Raw genomic sequence first — 17,374 nt, 5'->3', positions numbered from 1 at the left:
GCGGGCGCGTTCCTCTGGGCGGGCGGTTTGGGGCCTTACTCGGAGCGGCCGAGGGCGCGGGGCTCCGGGGTTCGGGGCTCGCCCCCCCGCTCCGGGCAGGCGCGCCTATGGCGTTTGTAAGGTGACGCTGCGCTCACCGACTTTCTCCGGGGGCGGAGGAAGCACCCATGAACCCTTCGGCGACCTTCCTCGTCGGGCGCCAGGTGAGCGGCCGCCGCCGGCTCAGCGTCTCCGCTGGAGCGTCGGGGTGCGAGTGGACCGCGAGCCTCGCGGGGCGGGGAGCAGTCTGGCCGAACCGGGGTGGTTTTAAGGAACGGTTTCTGCTTAAGATGTAAAGCGATACACAGTACGAAGAGGAGAAACGGGGCGTCGCATCTGGCCCCTTTCCTTAGTAAGAACGACATCCGGCCCGGGCGCCGAGACGGGCGGCGAGTAACTGGGTGCTCACTGTTTAACGACACTTGGGCGTTTGGAGAGCAGCTTTTCTGTGCGCCGCCTCGCTTCCTGCCCTTAATTTCCTTCACGGTAACATGCGAGGGGACGAGCGCTCTCGCAACTCCGTTTTACCAGAAAGTGTTGAAAGCGAGCTTTGCATTTATGAGTGTACGAAGAAAAGTGAGCTTTGCATTCATCAGTACGGCGAAATGAGCTTTTTTTTTTGTGGCATGTTTGGCGAATTGCCTGTTTTCCTATCCTGCAGTATGTGCTCCTTGCCGGCGCGCTCATTACTGCATCCCCAGGCACTGGGCGCTCAGCAAATACTTGTTCAGTGAAAAAGTGAATTAACGAATGGTTTACCAAAGACTTAGAATTTAAATCTTGTGATTTGGAATCACTTGATCCAAATTTTAGTTTAGTTACTGTAATTCTGTAACGAACTGTAGTTCATTCGTCATTATTTATTTACAAACCTTATTTTTCAGAAAGCAGTAATGATACAAATGGGCCTCTCGTGAAGTTTTAACTACGATTTTTAAGATAGAATTCTTCTTTTTTTTTTTTTAAAGATTTTATTTATTTATTTGAGAGAGAGAGAATGAGAGAGAGCGAGTACATGAGAGGGGGGAGGGTCAGAGGGAGAAGCAGGCTCCCCGCCGAGCAGGGAGCCCGATGCGGGACTCGATCCAGGGACTCCAGGATCAGGATCATGACCTGAGCCGAAGGCAGTCGCTCAACCAACTGAGCCACCCAGGCGCCCCCAAGATAGAATTCTTGAAGTAACACTTTCAGTTCTTTTATTTCACGGATGGGGGCAGTACCATATTTCAAAATGTGCTTCACAATCAATAATAGCCAATGTTTGGAAAAACTATATCCCTTTCACGTGTTTAAGTTGGTATCTTAAAATTTTTCCTTAAAAGAAAAATAACGATAGCTAATGTTTGTTGAGTGCTTACCCTGTGCCAAGTCATGTGGAATGCTTTACACAGTTTATCTTGCTTAATCCACACAACTAAGAAGTTAAAGCGTTGTTATTACCATGTTACAGGTGAGGAAACCAAGGCTTAGAGAGGTTAAGTAATTTGTGCAATGTTATAGAGCCACTAAAGTGATTAATTCTGGATTCACATTTAGGCCAGACCAACTTAACGAGCTAGTCTTTAAAATGACATACGCGGGCGCCTGGGTGGCTCAGTTGGTTAAGCGACTGCCTTCGGTTCAGGTCATGATCCTGGAGTCCCGGGATCGAGTCCCGCATCGGGTTCCCTGCTCAGCGAGGAGCCTGCTTCTCCCTCTAACCCTCCCCCCTCTCATGCTCTATCTCATTCTCTCTCTCAAATAAATAAATAAAATCTTTAAAAAAAAAAATGACATACGTATAAAGGGAATTACTGTAGGTAATTTTATTAGGTATGAAATGGCATCATGGTGATATAAAAAATGTTCAATTTTAGAGATGCATGCCAAAATATGTAAGAGTTTTTTTAACAACAGAAAGAGAAAGGAAAATTGAAACAGATGTGGCAGAATCTTGATAATGGTAGAACTTAGGTACTGAACATAAGAGTTTATTGTACAATTCCCTTATCTTCTGTGTATGTTTGAAAATTTTCCTTTATAAACAGGTGTGTTGAGTTTGGACCAATCTGGTAGATTGAGTATATGTGCTAGATGTTATGAGAATTCTTTACATTCAAACAGTAATTATTTCATGTTTTCATTTACTTGATTGAACCAGAATTGCTGGGGCAAAGTGTGGGGTAATATTGTTGACTGATACAAGGAATGGGTTGACAGCAAAGACAAAAATGTCAAAATGAGTTTATTTGTGATTAGCCAATGAAGGTTTTACAAACGGTCCCACTTTTATTTAAGAGTGGCATGTGTGGTATGACAGAAAATTATAGAGGCAGAGTACACAGTAGGCATGAACTCGTTTTAAATATACATAATTTTGATGCCATGTTATAAGCAGTGAATAAAAAATAATTTAACTGTCTTGAATTTGGCAGCAAAAGAAGATACAATTATTTGGGAAAAAATGCTTCAGCTGATTTATGTTATTGATTAGTTCTATTGTGATGTAAAACCACTTTCTCTGTCTAGAACATCGGGTCAGAAGTTGAGATTTCCACTATCGAGAAACAACGGAAAGAGCTGCAGCTGCTTATTGGAGAATTAAAAGATCGCGATAAAGAGCTCAATGATATGGTTGCAGTACATCAGAGACAACTTCTTTCATGGGAAGAGGATCGGCAGAAAGTATTGACTTTGGAAGAACGTTGCAGCAAATTAGAGGGTCAGAAATACATTAGCAGTATCTGTTATATATCTCTATGTGCCAGCATATTCAAAGGGCTCATGGGTTAGACACAAATATATTTATTTTAGAATAAATATTTTTATTTGAGAGAGAGAGTGCGCACGCACATGTGAGCAGGGAGAAGGGCAGAGGGAGAGGGAGAGAATCCCCAAGCAGACTCCCTGCTGAGCATGGAGCGCAATGCAGAGCTCAGTCCCAGGAACCCAGGATCACGACCTGAACTTAAAACAAGAGTCAGATGCTCAACCGACCGCCACCCAGGCACCCGAAACACAAATGTATTTAAATATTAAATACATTAGGGGAAAAAAGCGGGGCGCACGGGAAAGATAAGAGATAAAATATCTCAACACAATCCCTGCTGCCCTGGAGTTTAGTTTAATTGAAGATAGGAGGCCTTTATGAACACTCAAAATTGAACAAACACAATGTGAGTTGAAGTTGAGCAGACAGTTTATTTTTTTATTTTATTTATTTTTTTAAGATTTTTAAAAAATTTTATTTATTAGAGAACGAGAGAGAGCACATGAGAGGGGGGAGGGTCAGAGAGAGAAGCAGACTCCCTGCTGAGCAGGGAGCCCGATGCGGGACTCGATCCAGAGACTCCAGGATCACGACCTGAGCCGAAGGCAGTCGCCCAACCAACTGAGCCACCCAGGCGCCCCGGGCAGACAGTTTAAATGTAGAGAGGGTGCTGGAGAGAGCTCCAGTTAACCTGAAGTGTCCCGAGTGAATCTGAATGAAATTAGTTTTGAGCTAGAATATGAATAGAAATGCCATAGGACTAGCCATTTCTGTTGAACTGACTCAAAGATTTTAAATTTTTGGTATTGAACTTGATCTTAAGTATCTAAAACAGTCATCGTTTAAAAATATAGCAGTCTCAAAAATGGCTTGCAAAAATTTTTCTTGTACCATATTTTAATTCTGTCATCCCTTTAGTGCTGCTCTAAGGTCTGAATGTTCTAGTGACACTACATCAATGCCAGACTGTATTAGAAGGGAAAACACTGGATCTGTTTAATAGATAACTCCTTTTTTTATCTTCTGTTACCCAAAGGATTCTTAAACATGACAAACTAAATATGCATAATTTTCCATTTCTTTGATGATCACTTGATTTTACTCTGACCATACCCAGCCACACACATACACGCATCATGTTTGATTTGATTGCACATTAGATGTAATATAATATCTTGCACAAATGTGTTAAAGATGAAGATGACATTGCATATAGCCAACAGTATCTGGTTTTAAAATAAGAAACTTGGGCGCCTGGTTGGCTCAGTTGGTTAAGCATCTAACGATTTCAGCTCAGGCTTGATCTCAGGGTCATGAGTTCAAGCCCTGTGTTGGAGCTCCAAGCCCAGCGTGGAGCCTACTTAGAAAAAAAGATTCTCATTAGTAACTAGGGAAATGCAAATTAAAACCGTAATGAGATACCGTTTACACTTATCAGACCAGCAAAAATGATCAGGTATTGGTAAAGATATCAGGTATATATAAAGGTAGCAGGTATTTTGGAGCCAAGGGAAGACTCATTGACTGCTGGTGGGAGTGTCAGTTGGTACAACTACTTGGAAAATCATTTGACAGTATCTAGTAAAGTTAAAGATACACATAGCTCATGGCCCCACATTTCCACTTCTGGGAATATACCCATGGGTCAGAGTACAAGTGAATGACCTAAGGATCTTATTAATATGTAGATTATGATACAATAGGTCTGGGGCCTGAGTCTGCATTTCTAACAAATTACCAGGTGATGTCAATGCTGCTGGCTCAAGGACCCCATTTGAGTAGAAAGGCTCTACAAAAACTCTTGCAAAATTACACCAAGATACACATTTAAGAATATTCAGAGCAACATTGTTCATAATAGCTGTAAAGTGGAAACAACTGAAGTGGCTACCAATAGTAGTAATTACATTTTGGCATAATCATGTAATGGGATATTATGTAGCAACAACAGTGCACAAACACCAGTCACATACAACAATGTGGATAAATCTCAGGATCATCTTAGGTGGAAAAAAGTGAAGGGAAGAACTCATAGAGTATAATCCCAATTATATACGGTTCAAATCAAACTGTGTTTTAGGGATGTGGTCATAGGTGGTAACACTATAATTAAAAAGCAGGCAAATGGTTAAGATCAGGACAGTGGTTGGGAAGGTGGGAATTGGGAGACATCGTGTTTAGGAAGTGACATCCGTGGGGCTTCTGGGTTACTACTGTTCTGTTTCTATACTATCCAGTATCGTGGATTCCATAACACATTCTTTAAAAAGAATTATCCTTTAAAAAATTATTTAGCACACTTAACCTTTTTTTTTTTTTTTAAAGATTTTATTTATTTATTTGACAGAGAGAGAGAGACAGCGAGAGAGGGAACACAAGCAGGGGGAGTGGGAGAGGGAGAAGCAGGCTTCCCACTGAGCAGGGAGCCCAGTGCGGGGCTTGATCCCAGGACCCTGGGATCGTGACCTGAGCCGAAGGCAGACGCTTAACGACTGAGCCACCCAGGCACCCCATAGCACACTTAACCTTTTAATTGTGTGTTTGAAATGCATTTTAAGCTTCAGATCTGATCAAAGGGTGGTTATTGATGAAATTTCCCTCAGGTGAACTACATAAAAGAACTGAAATAATCAGGTCACTCACAAAGAAGGTAAAAACCCTTGAATCTAATCAGATTGAATGCCAAACGGTTCTTCAGAAGACTCAGCTACAGCTTCAGGAAATGGCTCAGAAGGCAACCCATTCCTCTCTTCTCTCTGAAGACCTTGAGGTTGGTTTTATTTTGTGATAAGATTCTCTAGCCCAAATTCTGTTTCAGGTATTGAGAAATTAGATTTAAATGTTTCCACTAAAATGTATGTGTGTGTATGAAAGTCGATCCGTCCATCTGCCACCATAGTATTGTGTTCATTTTATGGCTTTGGTTGGCTGCACAGTGCTGAGTTGTCTGGGAGGTAAACCTCATTACCACCTTTTCTGACTGTCAGCCCATTTGGTCTGGGAGCATCTGTCGCTTTATCAACAATGGGTTATTTTAGAAAGTCTCAAAGTCTGAGATGAATAGCATCAAATTTTGGTAGCTTCACATGATGCTTTCTAAATGTGCCTTATCTGATATGATAAACGGTATCCACATCATGTTAGTGGCACATGGGGAATAAAATTTGTAGGACTGATTTTTCACTTTTCAGTTCTAACTGGTCATCAGATATTTTTTGAACTCATGTTTTATGAGAGGCACAGAGAGCCATTATTTTTGTTATAGCCTTTGTATTATGCTTGTTTCATAATGATAATGCCTTTTTTATTTTTTCAAGTTATTATTCTAGACAGTTTCTAGCTATAAAATAAGTAAAAACTATTCTATTGATATGTTGAATTAAAAAATGAAAATGTAGGGGGTGCTTGGCTGACTCAGTCAGTGAGGCATGTGACGCTTGTCCTTGGGGTCATGAGTTCAAGCCCCACATAGGGCATAGAGCTTACTTTAAAAAAAAAGAAAAGGAAATGTATGAGAGAGAATGAGCAAGATCTCTGGTGTCTTTTCTTACAAGGATTCTAATCCCATCCTGAGGGCCCCACTCATGACCTCTTTTACACCTAATTATCTCTCAAAGGAGCATCTCCCAAGTAATACCATATTGGAGGTTAAGGCTTCAACATATGCGTTTTGGGGGGATGCAGTTCAGTTCATAGCAGGAAGTTTTTTTTTTTATTAATAAACTTTATTTCTTAGAGCAGTTTTATGTTCACAGCAAAACAGAGTAGAATGCATAAATTTCTCCTATACCCCCTGCCTCCACCACCAGATGCATCTCCCCTACTGTGGACATTCTGCACCCCGGTAGTACATTTGTTATAATCAGTGAATCTGTTAACACATCATTGTCACCCAAAGTCATAGTTTACATTGGGGTTCACGATTGGTGTTATATATTTTGTGGGTTTTGACAGATGTGTAATGACATGTATCCACCATTGTAGTATTGTACAGAATAGTTTCACTGCCCTAAAAATCCTGTGTTCCATCCCTGTCTCTCCTAACCTTTGGAACCACTGACCTTTTTACCATCTCCATAGTTGTGTCTTTTCCAGAATGTCCTATAGTTGGAATCGTATAGTATGTACCTTTTTCAGATTGGCTTCTTTCACTTAGTAGCATGTATTTAAATTTCCTTCATGGAGATACTATTTAAAAAGCCTCATTATTCTTTTTTCCCCAACCAATAAATATATCATGTAGTTCTGGGGTTAAAAAAAACACCCCAAAAACCTGATAAATGAGAATACCCCAATATGAAGTGAAGGTCTTTCAACGTAGAGTAAAAATTACACACACACACACACACACATATATGCGCATAGAGGTTCACTAATGCTACTTTAACCAACTGAGCCACCCAGGCGCCCCCCCCCCCTTTTTATTTTAAAGATTTTATTTATTTATTTGAGAGAGAGAATGAGAGACAGAGAGCATGAGAGGGAGGAGGACTAATGCTACTTTATTTCAGCAAAGGAAGTCTCTTACTAATCCAATTTTCATTCATTTATTTTCTTTTTTGCCAACCTAGAATTATACATAAGAGAGATTGGGAAATAGACATTTATAAGCATAACCAATATGATTCAGGAGGGCAAACATAAGCATTGAGAGGATGCTAGAGGTAATGGAGAGAAAGATTTGTATTTTTTTTTTTTTTTTTGATGACTGCTTACTTGGCTCACTTTGTTACTAAATAAAAGTTAAAGAGAAAACAAAACAGAATGAGCACAGACTGCGGCTAATGCTAGTAATGAAAACTTTTAAATGACTCACTTAGTATTTTATGTGTTGTTCCCTTGTAGGCTAGAAATGAAAATCTCAGCAACACATTAGTGGAACTTTCTGCCCAGGTAGGACAATTACAAGCTCGAGAACAGGCTCTCACTACAATGATAAAGCTAAAGGTAATTCAAAATAATAATACCTTCATTTGCCAGGGCACTTTGTACTTTACAAAGTATGGTCACATACATTATCTTACTTAAGTCCCATTGCAAATGAGATGGTAGAGCTACCAACGTTGCTGTCTCTTTTAAAATTCTCATTTTAGGGGGGCCCCTGGGTGGCTCAATCGGTTGGGCATCTACCTTTGGCTTAAGTCATGATCCCAGGGTCTTAGGATCGGGTCCCACATCAGGCTGTCTGCTCAGCGGCAAGCCCGCTTCTCCCTCTGTGATCTTTCTCACTTTCACTCACTCTCAAATAAATAGAATCTTTAAAAAAATAAAAGAAAATAGGGGCGCCTGGGTGGCTCAGTTAAGTGTCTGCCTTTGGCTCAGGTCATGATCTCAGGGTCCTGGGATTGGGCCCCGCCTCCGTCTCCCTGCTCAGTGGAGAGCCTGCTTCTCCCTCTCCCTCTGCTGCTCCCCCTGCTTGTGCTCTCTCTTTCTCTTTCTTTCTCTCTCTGTCAAATAAGTAAATAAAATCTTTTAAAGAAGTGAAATTCTCATTTTAGGGGCACCTGGCTGGCTTAGTGGAGCATGTGACTCTTGATCTTGGGGTTTGGGTTCCAGCCCCACATTGAGTGTAGAGATTACTTAAAAATTAAAAAAAAAAAACTTTTTTTTTTTTGTTAAAGATTTTATTTATTTATTTAACAGAGAGAGACACAGCGAGAGAGGGAACACAAGCAGGCTCCCCGCCGAGCAAGGAGCTGGATGCGGGGCTCGATCCCAGGACCCTGGGATCATGACCTGAGCCAAAGGCAGACGCTTAATGACTGAGCCACCCAGGCGCCCCCCAAAAAATTTAAAAAAATCTTTAAAAAAAAAAGGGGGGGCGCCTGGGTGGCTCAGTCAGTTGAGTGTCTGACTCTTGATTTTGGCTCAGGTCATGATTTCATGGGTTGTGGGGTTGAGCCCCACATCAGGCTCCAGGCTAAGTGGGGAGTCTGCTTGAAGAATCTCTCCCTCTGCCCCTTCCCCTACTTGCGCATGCATGTGCGCGCTTTCTTTCTCAAATAAATAAAATAAGATTCATTTTAGAAATGTTGGAAACAAGTTTAAAATGATGTCCCCAAGACATTGAGAGAGGAGACAGGACTCCACTTTTGGTCTCTGTCTCTGAGGCTCATTCCATGGTTTAGCATGTCTGGATTAACTTGTTTTCTTCCAAGGTATCCAGTGTTAGTTCTCACAAAGTCATTGATGATCAGATTGCTTGTTAATGTTCTTTGTTTTTCTTTTTTGATGGAGAGAAAAACTGTTAGCGATCCAGCAGTTGCTAGAGCCGCTACCATGTCATGATAGTGATTGACTAACAGTCTCTTCTGCTATAACATGTGTTTGGCAGCTGATGAATAGGGAATGATTTAGGCATAATGGGACCCTCATGCTAGTTCATATGTGCTTTCTCCCTGCATTTTAAAGTGGTCACGGGCAAGCTTTCTTAAAATTGAAGAGAAAATATTAAAGTCTACGGAATTGTCTTTAGTCAAATAGTGACCAATTTAGTGGCTTTAATAACTACTCTGGTTTCTGTTGTGGCAAACTCCTGGTGAGGCTGTGAGTGCTAATGAAGATGCTGGAAAAGAATGATTGACTGGTGTGTCGGCCCTGGCTTTTGCTGAACTGTTTGCATACTTAAATGGGCCTGTTGTTTTTTGCTACCAATCTAATCATGAAGTTCCATTGATCTGCCAGCCCCATTTTTCCCATAAAATCTTCCTGGTGTGAGATGTGCAGACCATGAGCATCTTCAGGAATGCATATATGGTGCTATAGCAGAAACACTTGTCCTTAAGCAGGAGGAAAACCTGCTACTAATAACTATTATATATTATAGCTATTATAATAATAGTTATTCCATGTGAGTGGGGGAGGGAGGAAATTTTACTTAATATATATATATATTTTTAAAGATTTTATTTATGTATTTGACACAGGGAGAGACAGCGAGAGAGGGAACACAAGCAGGGGGAGTAGGAGAGGGAGAAGCAGGCTTCCCGAAGAGCAGGGAGCCTGATGCGGGGCTCGATCCCAGGACTCTGGGATCATGACCTGCGCTGAAGGCAGACACTTAACGACTGAGCCACCCAGGCGCCCCTGATTAGTTGAAACTTAAAAATCTTACAGAACAGTCTTCAAATTTGGTTCTTAGGACAAAGATATTATCGAGGCCGTCAATCACATTGCAGACTGCTCAGGAAAATTTAAACTGTTAGAGCATGCCTTGCGTGACGCGAAGATGGTGGAGACTTGTATTGTGAAAGAAAAGCAAGATTACAAGCAGAAATTGAAGACACTTAAAATTGAAGTCAATAAACTGAAAGGTAAGGAAGAGACATCAATTCAAGCATTTCACCTTGGGCACATACTTCTTCATTTGGGTTCACTTCATCTTGTGATTAAGAGGTCTGTTGCTGGCCTTAGATCCTACCATGAAATGTTCATTTCATTTGTACAGAATTATGCTACAGTATTCATGTTATGAGGTAAATAACAGACTTGGAGGAAACTGTATAATACGTTATATTTTTAAAATAAACTGCCTTTGCTGTAGCGGTTAGTTATTGTTAATTTATGCTTCATAACAACCAGCAACAACATCTTGGTGGTATGCACCCAGAAGCATCTGATAAGCTCAGGTATTAGCCCAACGGGGATTGACTTATCCTGGTTGGGCCCAGCTGAGCTGCTCCTCTGGGGCAATTCTGCTTCCCATATCTCACTTCTCACCAGTAAGCTGGCCTGGGCACTTTTCCCCACGGTGAAGGCAGAAACTTTTTTTTTTTTTTTAATTTTTAAAAAAGATTTTGGTTATTTATTTGAGAGAGGGAGCACCCATAAGTAGACAAAGGGGCAGAGGGAGAGGGAGAAGCAGACTCCTCACTGAGCAGGGAGCCCGATGCGGGGCTTGATCCCAGGACTCTGGGATCATGACCTGAGCCGAGGCAGATGCTTAACGACTGAGCCACCCAGGCATCCCCGAAGGCAGAAACGTAAGAGAAGAAGCAGGGGCACCTGGCTGGCTCAGTTGGGAGAGCATGCAACTCTTGATCTCAGGGTCGTGAGTTGGAGCCCAAAGTTGTGTGTGGAGCTTACTTAAAATAGATAGATAGATAGATGAAAAATAGAAGAAGCAGAAACATGCAAGGACCCGACACACCCTCCCTCTGTTGGCTAAAGCATCATGTGGCTGAGCCCAAAGTCAGGCAGTGGAGAAATATCTGTCCCTCTGGGAGGAATGCAGGGAGGGATAAGGGATTGCCACTAACAACACAATCTGCCAGGGTAGCTTTCGGCGCATGTTTTATTTTTGAAAATTCCTTTTGCGTTCTCCTTTTCTATTTTTGTTCTCAGAGTAACTCAATGATTCATTTCCTTCTGAGTAATGTTACTTAAAGTTTTATAAAGAAGGGGAGGCAAGGTATACCAAATAGGTTAGTCCTATTTATGTGAATGTGGAGGTAGGTGGTGGAGTAAGAGCTTACATTTGCCTACAGAGGGCATGGAGGTAGGCCCACTTTTCTCTGGCCTTTCCCCTCCTTGGCGCAGAGTCAGTGGTCATCATGTTAGACACAGGCAGACTCCCACTGCGCAGCAAGCAACCTTAGAATGACAAAGCCATGTTTTGGTGGAAGTTACTCTCACCTCTGTCCATAGTGGGGTGCCTCATTGTTAGAAGGTGGAGGAGGGACAGTAGAGTACCCTCCAGACTGAGAAGGCACTTTGAGACTGAAAAGCAAAGCAAGTCACTCCATACCATTTACATGGAGTTTTATTCAGGGTAACTTACTGATGGGGGGATCAGGTAGACCACGATCTTGGTGCTACATACCTACTCTCCACAAATTCACCCAGACCTTAATCCACAGCTTTATAGAACAGGGGGCTTTCTGGTGAGGTCAAAGGGTGGTCATCTAAAGTGGTGCCATGTGTGCACTAGAGGGAAGATCAGAATAAGCCTTCCCGAATTCCATTCAGGGCACACATTAACCTCCAAAGGCCCTGGAGCACGTAGGCGCGAGGGAGGTCTTTGCACGGACATGAACAGGATGGAGTCAGGATTTTCAACACTCCTACACCCTGTGTGAGTGAGTTGCTGTTGAAATTGTGAAAGTTTATTGTGGTCAATTTAAAAGACTCAGCCTTCTAAAATCTTAATTCTTATGATGCCCTGACTTGTGGCAAATCATGCGCTTTGTCTACGTTTGTAGCTTCAGCTAAAACCGTAATCACACTATACACCCCTTGACAGCAGAGACAGACTCTGTCATCTCTTTAAAGGACAACAAGGTAATGGACAGGGGAATCGACTCAGTTTGGGTGGACTGGGAAGGTGACTTTGAGGAGAACATTTGAGCAGAAGCTTGGATGGTGGGAAGAACTAACCATGTGAAGATCTGGGCCCAGAGCCTTCCAGGCAGAAGGAACAGCAAATGCACAAGCCCTGGGTGGGTTTTGAGGCTGGGACATGTTCAAGGAACAGAACAAAAGAAGGGGGAGAGTGATAGGCCAAACCAGGCCATTCAGGGCTTAGGGCAGTGATTTGGATTTCATCCTAAGGGAGTTAGGAGGGCTTTTAGGAGAAGAGTGACATGAGCAGATCTTTTACTTTTTTTTTTTTTTAAGATTTTATTTATCTGAGAGAGAGAGCACAAGCAGGGGGAGCAGGCAGAGGGAGAAGCAGACTCCCCACTGAGCAAAGAGCCCGATGCGGGACTCAGTCCCAAGACCCTGGGATCCTGACCTGAGCTGAAGGCAGACGCTTAGCCGACTGAGCCACCCAGGCACCCCACAGATTTTTTACCTTTTTTTTTTTTTAAGATTTTATTTATTTATCTGACAGAGACAGGAGAGAGGGGAACACAAGTAGAGGGAGTGGGAGAGGGAGAAGCAGGCTTCCCGCTGAGCAGGGAGCCCGATGCGGGGCTCAATCCCAGGACCCTGGGATCATGACCTGAGCCGAAGGCAGCCACTTAACCGACTGAGCCACCCAGGTGCCCCCAGATTTTTTACTTTTAAAAGATTGCCCTGGTGTGCCTGGCTGGCTGAGTCAGAAGAGCATGTGACCCTTGATCTTGGGGTTGTGAGTTTGAGCCCCACTTCTTCTTTAAAAAAAAATGCCCTTATTGCTCTCTGGGCAATAGGCTGTAGCAGGAGAGGCATGGTTTGAGTAGAGAGACCAGTCAGGAATAGGGAAGCCTGAGAAGGTCATTGCCAGGGATGCAGCGAGTTTAGATATATGTTGGCTGCAGCTCCGACGGGACTTCACATTAATTGGAAAGGGTGCCGAGGGCATGAGAGGTACTCACAGTGTATATTCTTCTAGCAAATAGTATTTATTCAAGGACTTTTGTTTTCTTCTATTTGTGAAGAGGATCTAAATGAAAAGACAACAGAAAATAATGAACAACGAGAAGAGATCATTCGTCTCAAGCAAGAGAAAAGTTGCCTGCATGATGAATTGGTTTTTACTGGTAAAAACAGATAATTAATTTAAGTGATTGAATAGTTCTTTGTAGCCTAAACTTTCTGTGGTACAACTATGACAGATTAAAGGAATTACACCTCTCTCAAAATAGTAACTTTTTTTTTTTTAAGATTTTTATTTATTTATTTCAGAGAGAGAGAATGAGAGAGAGCACATGAGAGGGGGCAGGGGCAGAGGGAGAAGCAGACTCCCTGCCGAGCAGGGAGGCCGACGTGGGACTCGATCCTGGGACTCCAGGATCATGACCTGAGCCGAAGGCAGTCGCTTAACCAACTGAGCCACCCAGGCGCCCCCAAAATAGTAACTTTTTAAATACACTTGGACCAGGAGGGACCAGGCAGGGAATATTAAAGTTGTCATCATGCCTCCCAGTTAACCCTGTTTCCTCTTCTATAAAATGAGGAGATACAATTGAAGAAGGAAGGATGTTTATACTTCTGCAAGTACTAGGTAAAAATTAGGAATTCAACAATTTTCCAGTTTTGCAAATAGATCACTTGTGATTACAGTTGGAAAAATGCACATGTGTTTTGTTATATCAGCATGAACCTGAAGTGATAATGTTAAGGATGAATTTTTCATAATTAAAAATAGCAAATTTATCAGTAGTTTGCCTTAGGCCCCCCTCCAGATAAACATAAAAAATTCCATCTCCCCAGCCACATTCTCCCACACCGTCCCCTATACACCCCACTACTTTCCACTAGTTCAGACCTCTCCCTCTCCGTTCCTGGTTGAGAATTCACTGATGTATAGATCTTATCTCTGTCCCTGCCAGCCAAATTTTATTAGGCTTTGTATTTAGTATGAGGAAAATCATAGACTTGGAGGTGAAGTTCCAAACAGAATTAAATAAATTGACATTTTTGGGGTCTAGTTATGTATACCCTCAATTCCCTTCTAGGAGGAGAATACATTTCTATAAGCTAAAGGGCAAAATGCATTAACATTTTTTCACATAAAATGGAATTCTTAATTTTCATGTCTGATGATAAGGATGGGGAAAATACAGTTTTCTACCATTAGAGGTCACTATTTCTGTTATTTCTAGGATTGCTCTCCCAAAGTTAATCTATTAATAAAAATACATATGTAAATATATATAAAAATATATATGTATATTTGAAGCTTTACAGTTGATTTATAAACAATCTTTGGATCATCTTTTGTGTGCCAGGAACTCTGCTAGTTGCTAAGAAACTCGTAGGCCCACAGAAAATCCATTTATTTTTAGGCTTGGGACGCCTGGGTGGCTCAGTCGGTTAAGCATCTGCCTTCAACTCAGGTCATGATCCCAGGGTTCTGGGATCGAGCTCTGCATCAGGTTCCCTGCTCTGCAGGGAGCCTGCTTCTCCCTCTGCCTGTTGCTCCTCCTTTTTGTGGTCACGCTCTCTGTCTTTCTCTCAAATAAATCTTAAAAAAAAAAATCCATTTTGTGAAATATTTTTTTTATCATTTCCTAAGCTGATTTCCTTTTTTTTTTTTTAAGATTTATTTATTTGAGAGAGAGTGAGCGCATGAGTCAGGGGAGGGGCAGAGGGAGAGAATCTTCAAGCACACTCCCTGTTGGGATCGGAGCCCCACGAGGGGCTCAGTCCCACAACCCATGATATAATGACCCAAGCTGAAACCAAGAGTTGAACACTGAGCCACCCAGGCACCCCCTAAGCTTATTTCTTAAACACCTTTTCTACTCATACCACTGTCTCAAAACAGTTTTTGTATGTTTAAATTATAAAAGTGAATTAAGCCTAAAAATAATTTTAAAAGGCTTAACATGATAATATGTTGCCAGGTGCTCTGGCTAAAAATGCACATATTTTATTTGAAGCTGGAAGATGTCTTAAAATTACACTTTTATGTTAAGTTCAGAACTTTTTCCCTCTCATTGAAGATGAAGTTCTTCACATAAGCTTAGAGACATGTTTTCATTTGTTTGTACATACTGCTTATAAGAAGTTTGCAATTAAAGTGAGGATACCAGTTCACATTTCTGGGGTCCTGACGGTCCTGTAAATGAGGCCCCATGGGATCGAGTGATTGCCTCAGTTCTCCCAGGCCGTAAAAGGCAGAGCCTTGGCCAGACTGTGGCAGCTGCAGACTTCCAGGCCCCTTTCCCCTGTGCTGTCTTGTTTAGGCTCCTTGCTCAGGCAGTGATCAGCGGAGTCCAATACCTCTTTGTTTTCTGTGACCACTTTGTGAAAATAGGTGGACCACTCCACTTGGGTCTCTCAGCTAAACCCAGCCGTGTAGAAAAGTATCTCATCTAGGAAAACATTTATATTTCCAGTGGAGTTGCTTCCTATGCAATAATAGATTATTCTAAAGTCAGGGATTAAGGCAAAATTCAGATATATTTAAAATTACCCTTGAGGGGTGCCTGCCTGGCTCTGTGGGTGGAGTATACGATTCTTGATCTCGGGGTCATGAGTTTGAGCCCCACGTGGGGTGTAGAGATTACTTAAAAATAAAATCTTTAAAAAATAAACAAATTATCCTTGAACTCCAAATAAAGTAGTTGGCTTTTGTTTAGGGGCCATACTGAATTCAAAACAAGTATCTCTACACACTAGGATTTGCACCCAGCATGTCACAGTGCTGTTAACACAAGAAGGGGGTGGAAGTGAGATCAGGAAAGAGTCACAGATGCCTTGTGGGCATTGCTTCTACTGTTAAAGTAGCTGTGATTCCTTTTATTTTTTTTTTCTTTGTGCTTATGATCGAATTCATAAGCTAGATGCAATTCTGCATAAATAATGCAAATCCATTACATTTATATGCTTTCATTATGGTATTGACTCATGTAATACAAAGAAATAAATTCAAAATTGAATAGAAAAGACGTAGTAGTTTAAACCTGGCCACTGTGCTTGTCTTCACATTTTCGATTTTGTGCACAAGGATTACCTTTGAAAGCGAGGTGATACTACAGACCCGCATCTGAAGGGCTGAGCATGAACCATGTTGGGGAGGAGAGAGGGTGCTGTGCGCAGACCCCTGTCACTCTTTCCTCTCCTTGGTCCCCTGACCACGGACAAACACTGCAGAACAGCGGTCCAGTGGAGTTGCAGTCTATAGTAAAGTGCATGCCTTTGTCCTTAAGTGTTTTTTTTTTTTTTTTAGATTATTTATTTATTTATTTATTTGAGAGAGAGAATGAGATAGAGAGCATGAGAGGAGGGAGGTTCAGAGAGAGAAGCAGACTCCCTGCCGAGCAGGGAGCCCGATGCGGGACTCGATCCTGGAACTCCAGGATCATGACCTGAGCTGAAGGCAGTCGCTTAACCAACTGAGCCACCCAGGCACCCTGTCCTTAAGTGTTTTATGCGATGTCCATATGTGAAGTGATAATAAAAATTTTTATCCTTTTTCATCCATGAGGAAAATGACATGTAAAAAAAGTGTTTTATGAAAGAACCATAGATAAAAATTTTTATTTAGATTGCATCAGATTTACTTAAAATTGATTCATGTAGAGGGTTATTTTATACATTTAGCATGAACTTGTTATAAAGATACTGATGTTTTTCTTTTTCTTTTTTTTTTAAAGACTATTTATTTATTTATTTGGCAGAGACAGAGATAGCGAAAGCAGGAACACAAGCAGTGGGAGTGGGAGAGGGAGAGCAGGCTTCCCGCCAAGGCGGGAGCCCGATGTGGGACTCGATCCCAGGACCCTAGGATCATGACCTGAGCCGAAGGCAGACGCTTAACGACTGAGCCACCCAGGCTCCCGATACTGATGTTTTTCTTAAGCATTTATTGTTGATTTCTCACTTCTGTGTGAATCACTTTATTTCTCCTAAAGAATAATATTAATGTTTTTTTTCTGATATTAGCCCTTGTACAGCACTTTATTTTATTTATTTTTTTTTTTTGAAGATTTTATTCATATATTTGACAGAGAGAGATGCAGCGAGAGGGGGGTGGGGAGTGGGAGAGGGAGAAGCAGGCTTCCTGCCGAGCAGGGAGCACAATGTGGGGCTCAATCCCAGGACCCCAGGACCATGACCTGAGCTGAAGGCAGACGCTTAACGACTGAGCCATCCAGGCGTCCCTGTACAGCACTTTAGATTCTTTCCCTCCTCTGGGTTCTCATTTACCAAGTT

The 17,374-nt window shown here is 41.9% G+C and overlaps 1 protein-coding gene across 7 annotated transcripts in view; it reads left to right on the top strand.

The window, feature by feature from the left end:
• CCDC62 (coiled-coil domain containing 62) overlaps positions 1-17,374 on the top strand; it is a 41,034-nt gene continuing 23,660 nt past the window's right edge. For 2 of the 7 annotated variants that reach the window (XM_035016900.1, XM_035016899.1), the window contains exons 1-6: positions 1-203; positions 2,548-2,740; positions 5,392-5,558; positions 7,634-7,735; positions 9,930-10,101; positions 13,150-13,251. In XM_035016900.1, the coding sequence (XP_034872791.1) occupies positions 168-203; positions 2,548-2,740; positions 5,392-5,558; positions 7,634-7,735; positions 9,930-10,101; positions 13,150-13,251 (772 nt within the window). In that variant the 5' untranslated portion in view covers positions 1-167. Of the gene's footprint in view, positions 204-2,547; positions 2,759-5,391; positions 5,559-7,633; positions 7,736-9,929; positions 10,102-13,149; positions 13,252-17,374 lie in introns of those variants that run through there. The other 5 variants (XM_035016903.1, XM_035016901.1, XM_035016902.1 and 2 more) reach the window with 4 other exon arrangements.

This window comes from Mirounga leonina, unplaced genomic scaffold (assembly GCF_011800145.1).
Source record: "Mirounga leonina isolate KUSES-001 unplaced genomic scaffold, KU_Mleo_1.0 Mir_171, whole genome shotgun sequence".
In the NCBI taxonomy this organism is placed as follows: domain Eukaryota; kingdom Metazoa; phylum Chordata; class Mammalia; order Carnivora; family Phocidae; genus Mirounga; species Mirounga leonina.
The sequence above is the reverse complement of the archived record's forward strand: the minus strand, read 5'-3'. Positions and strand labels throughout refer to the sequence as shown.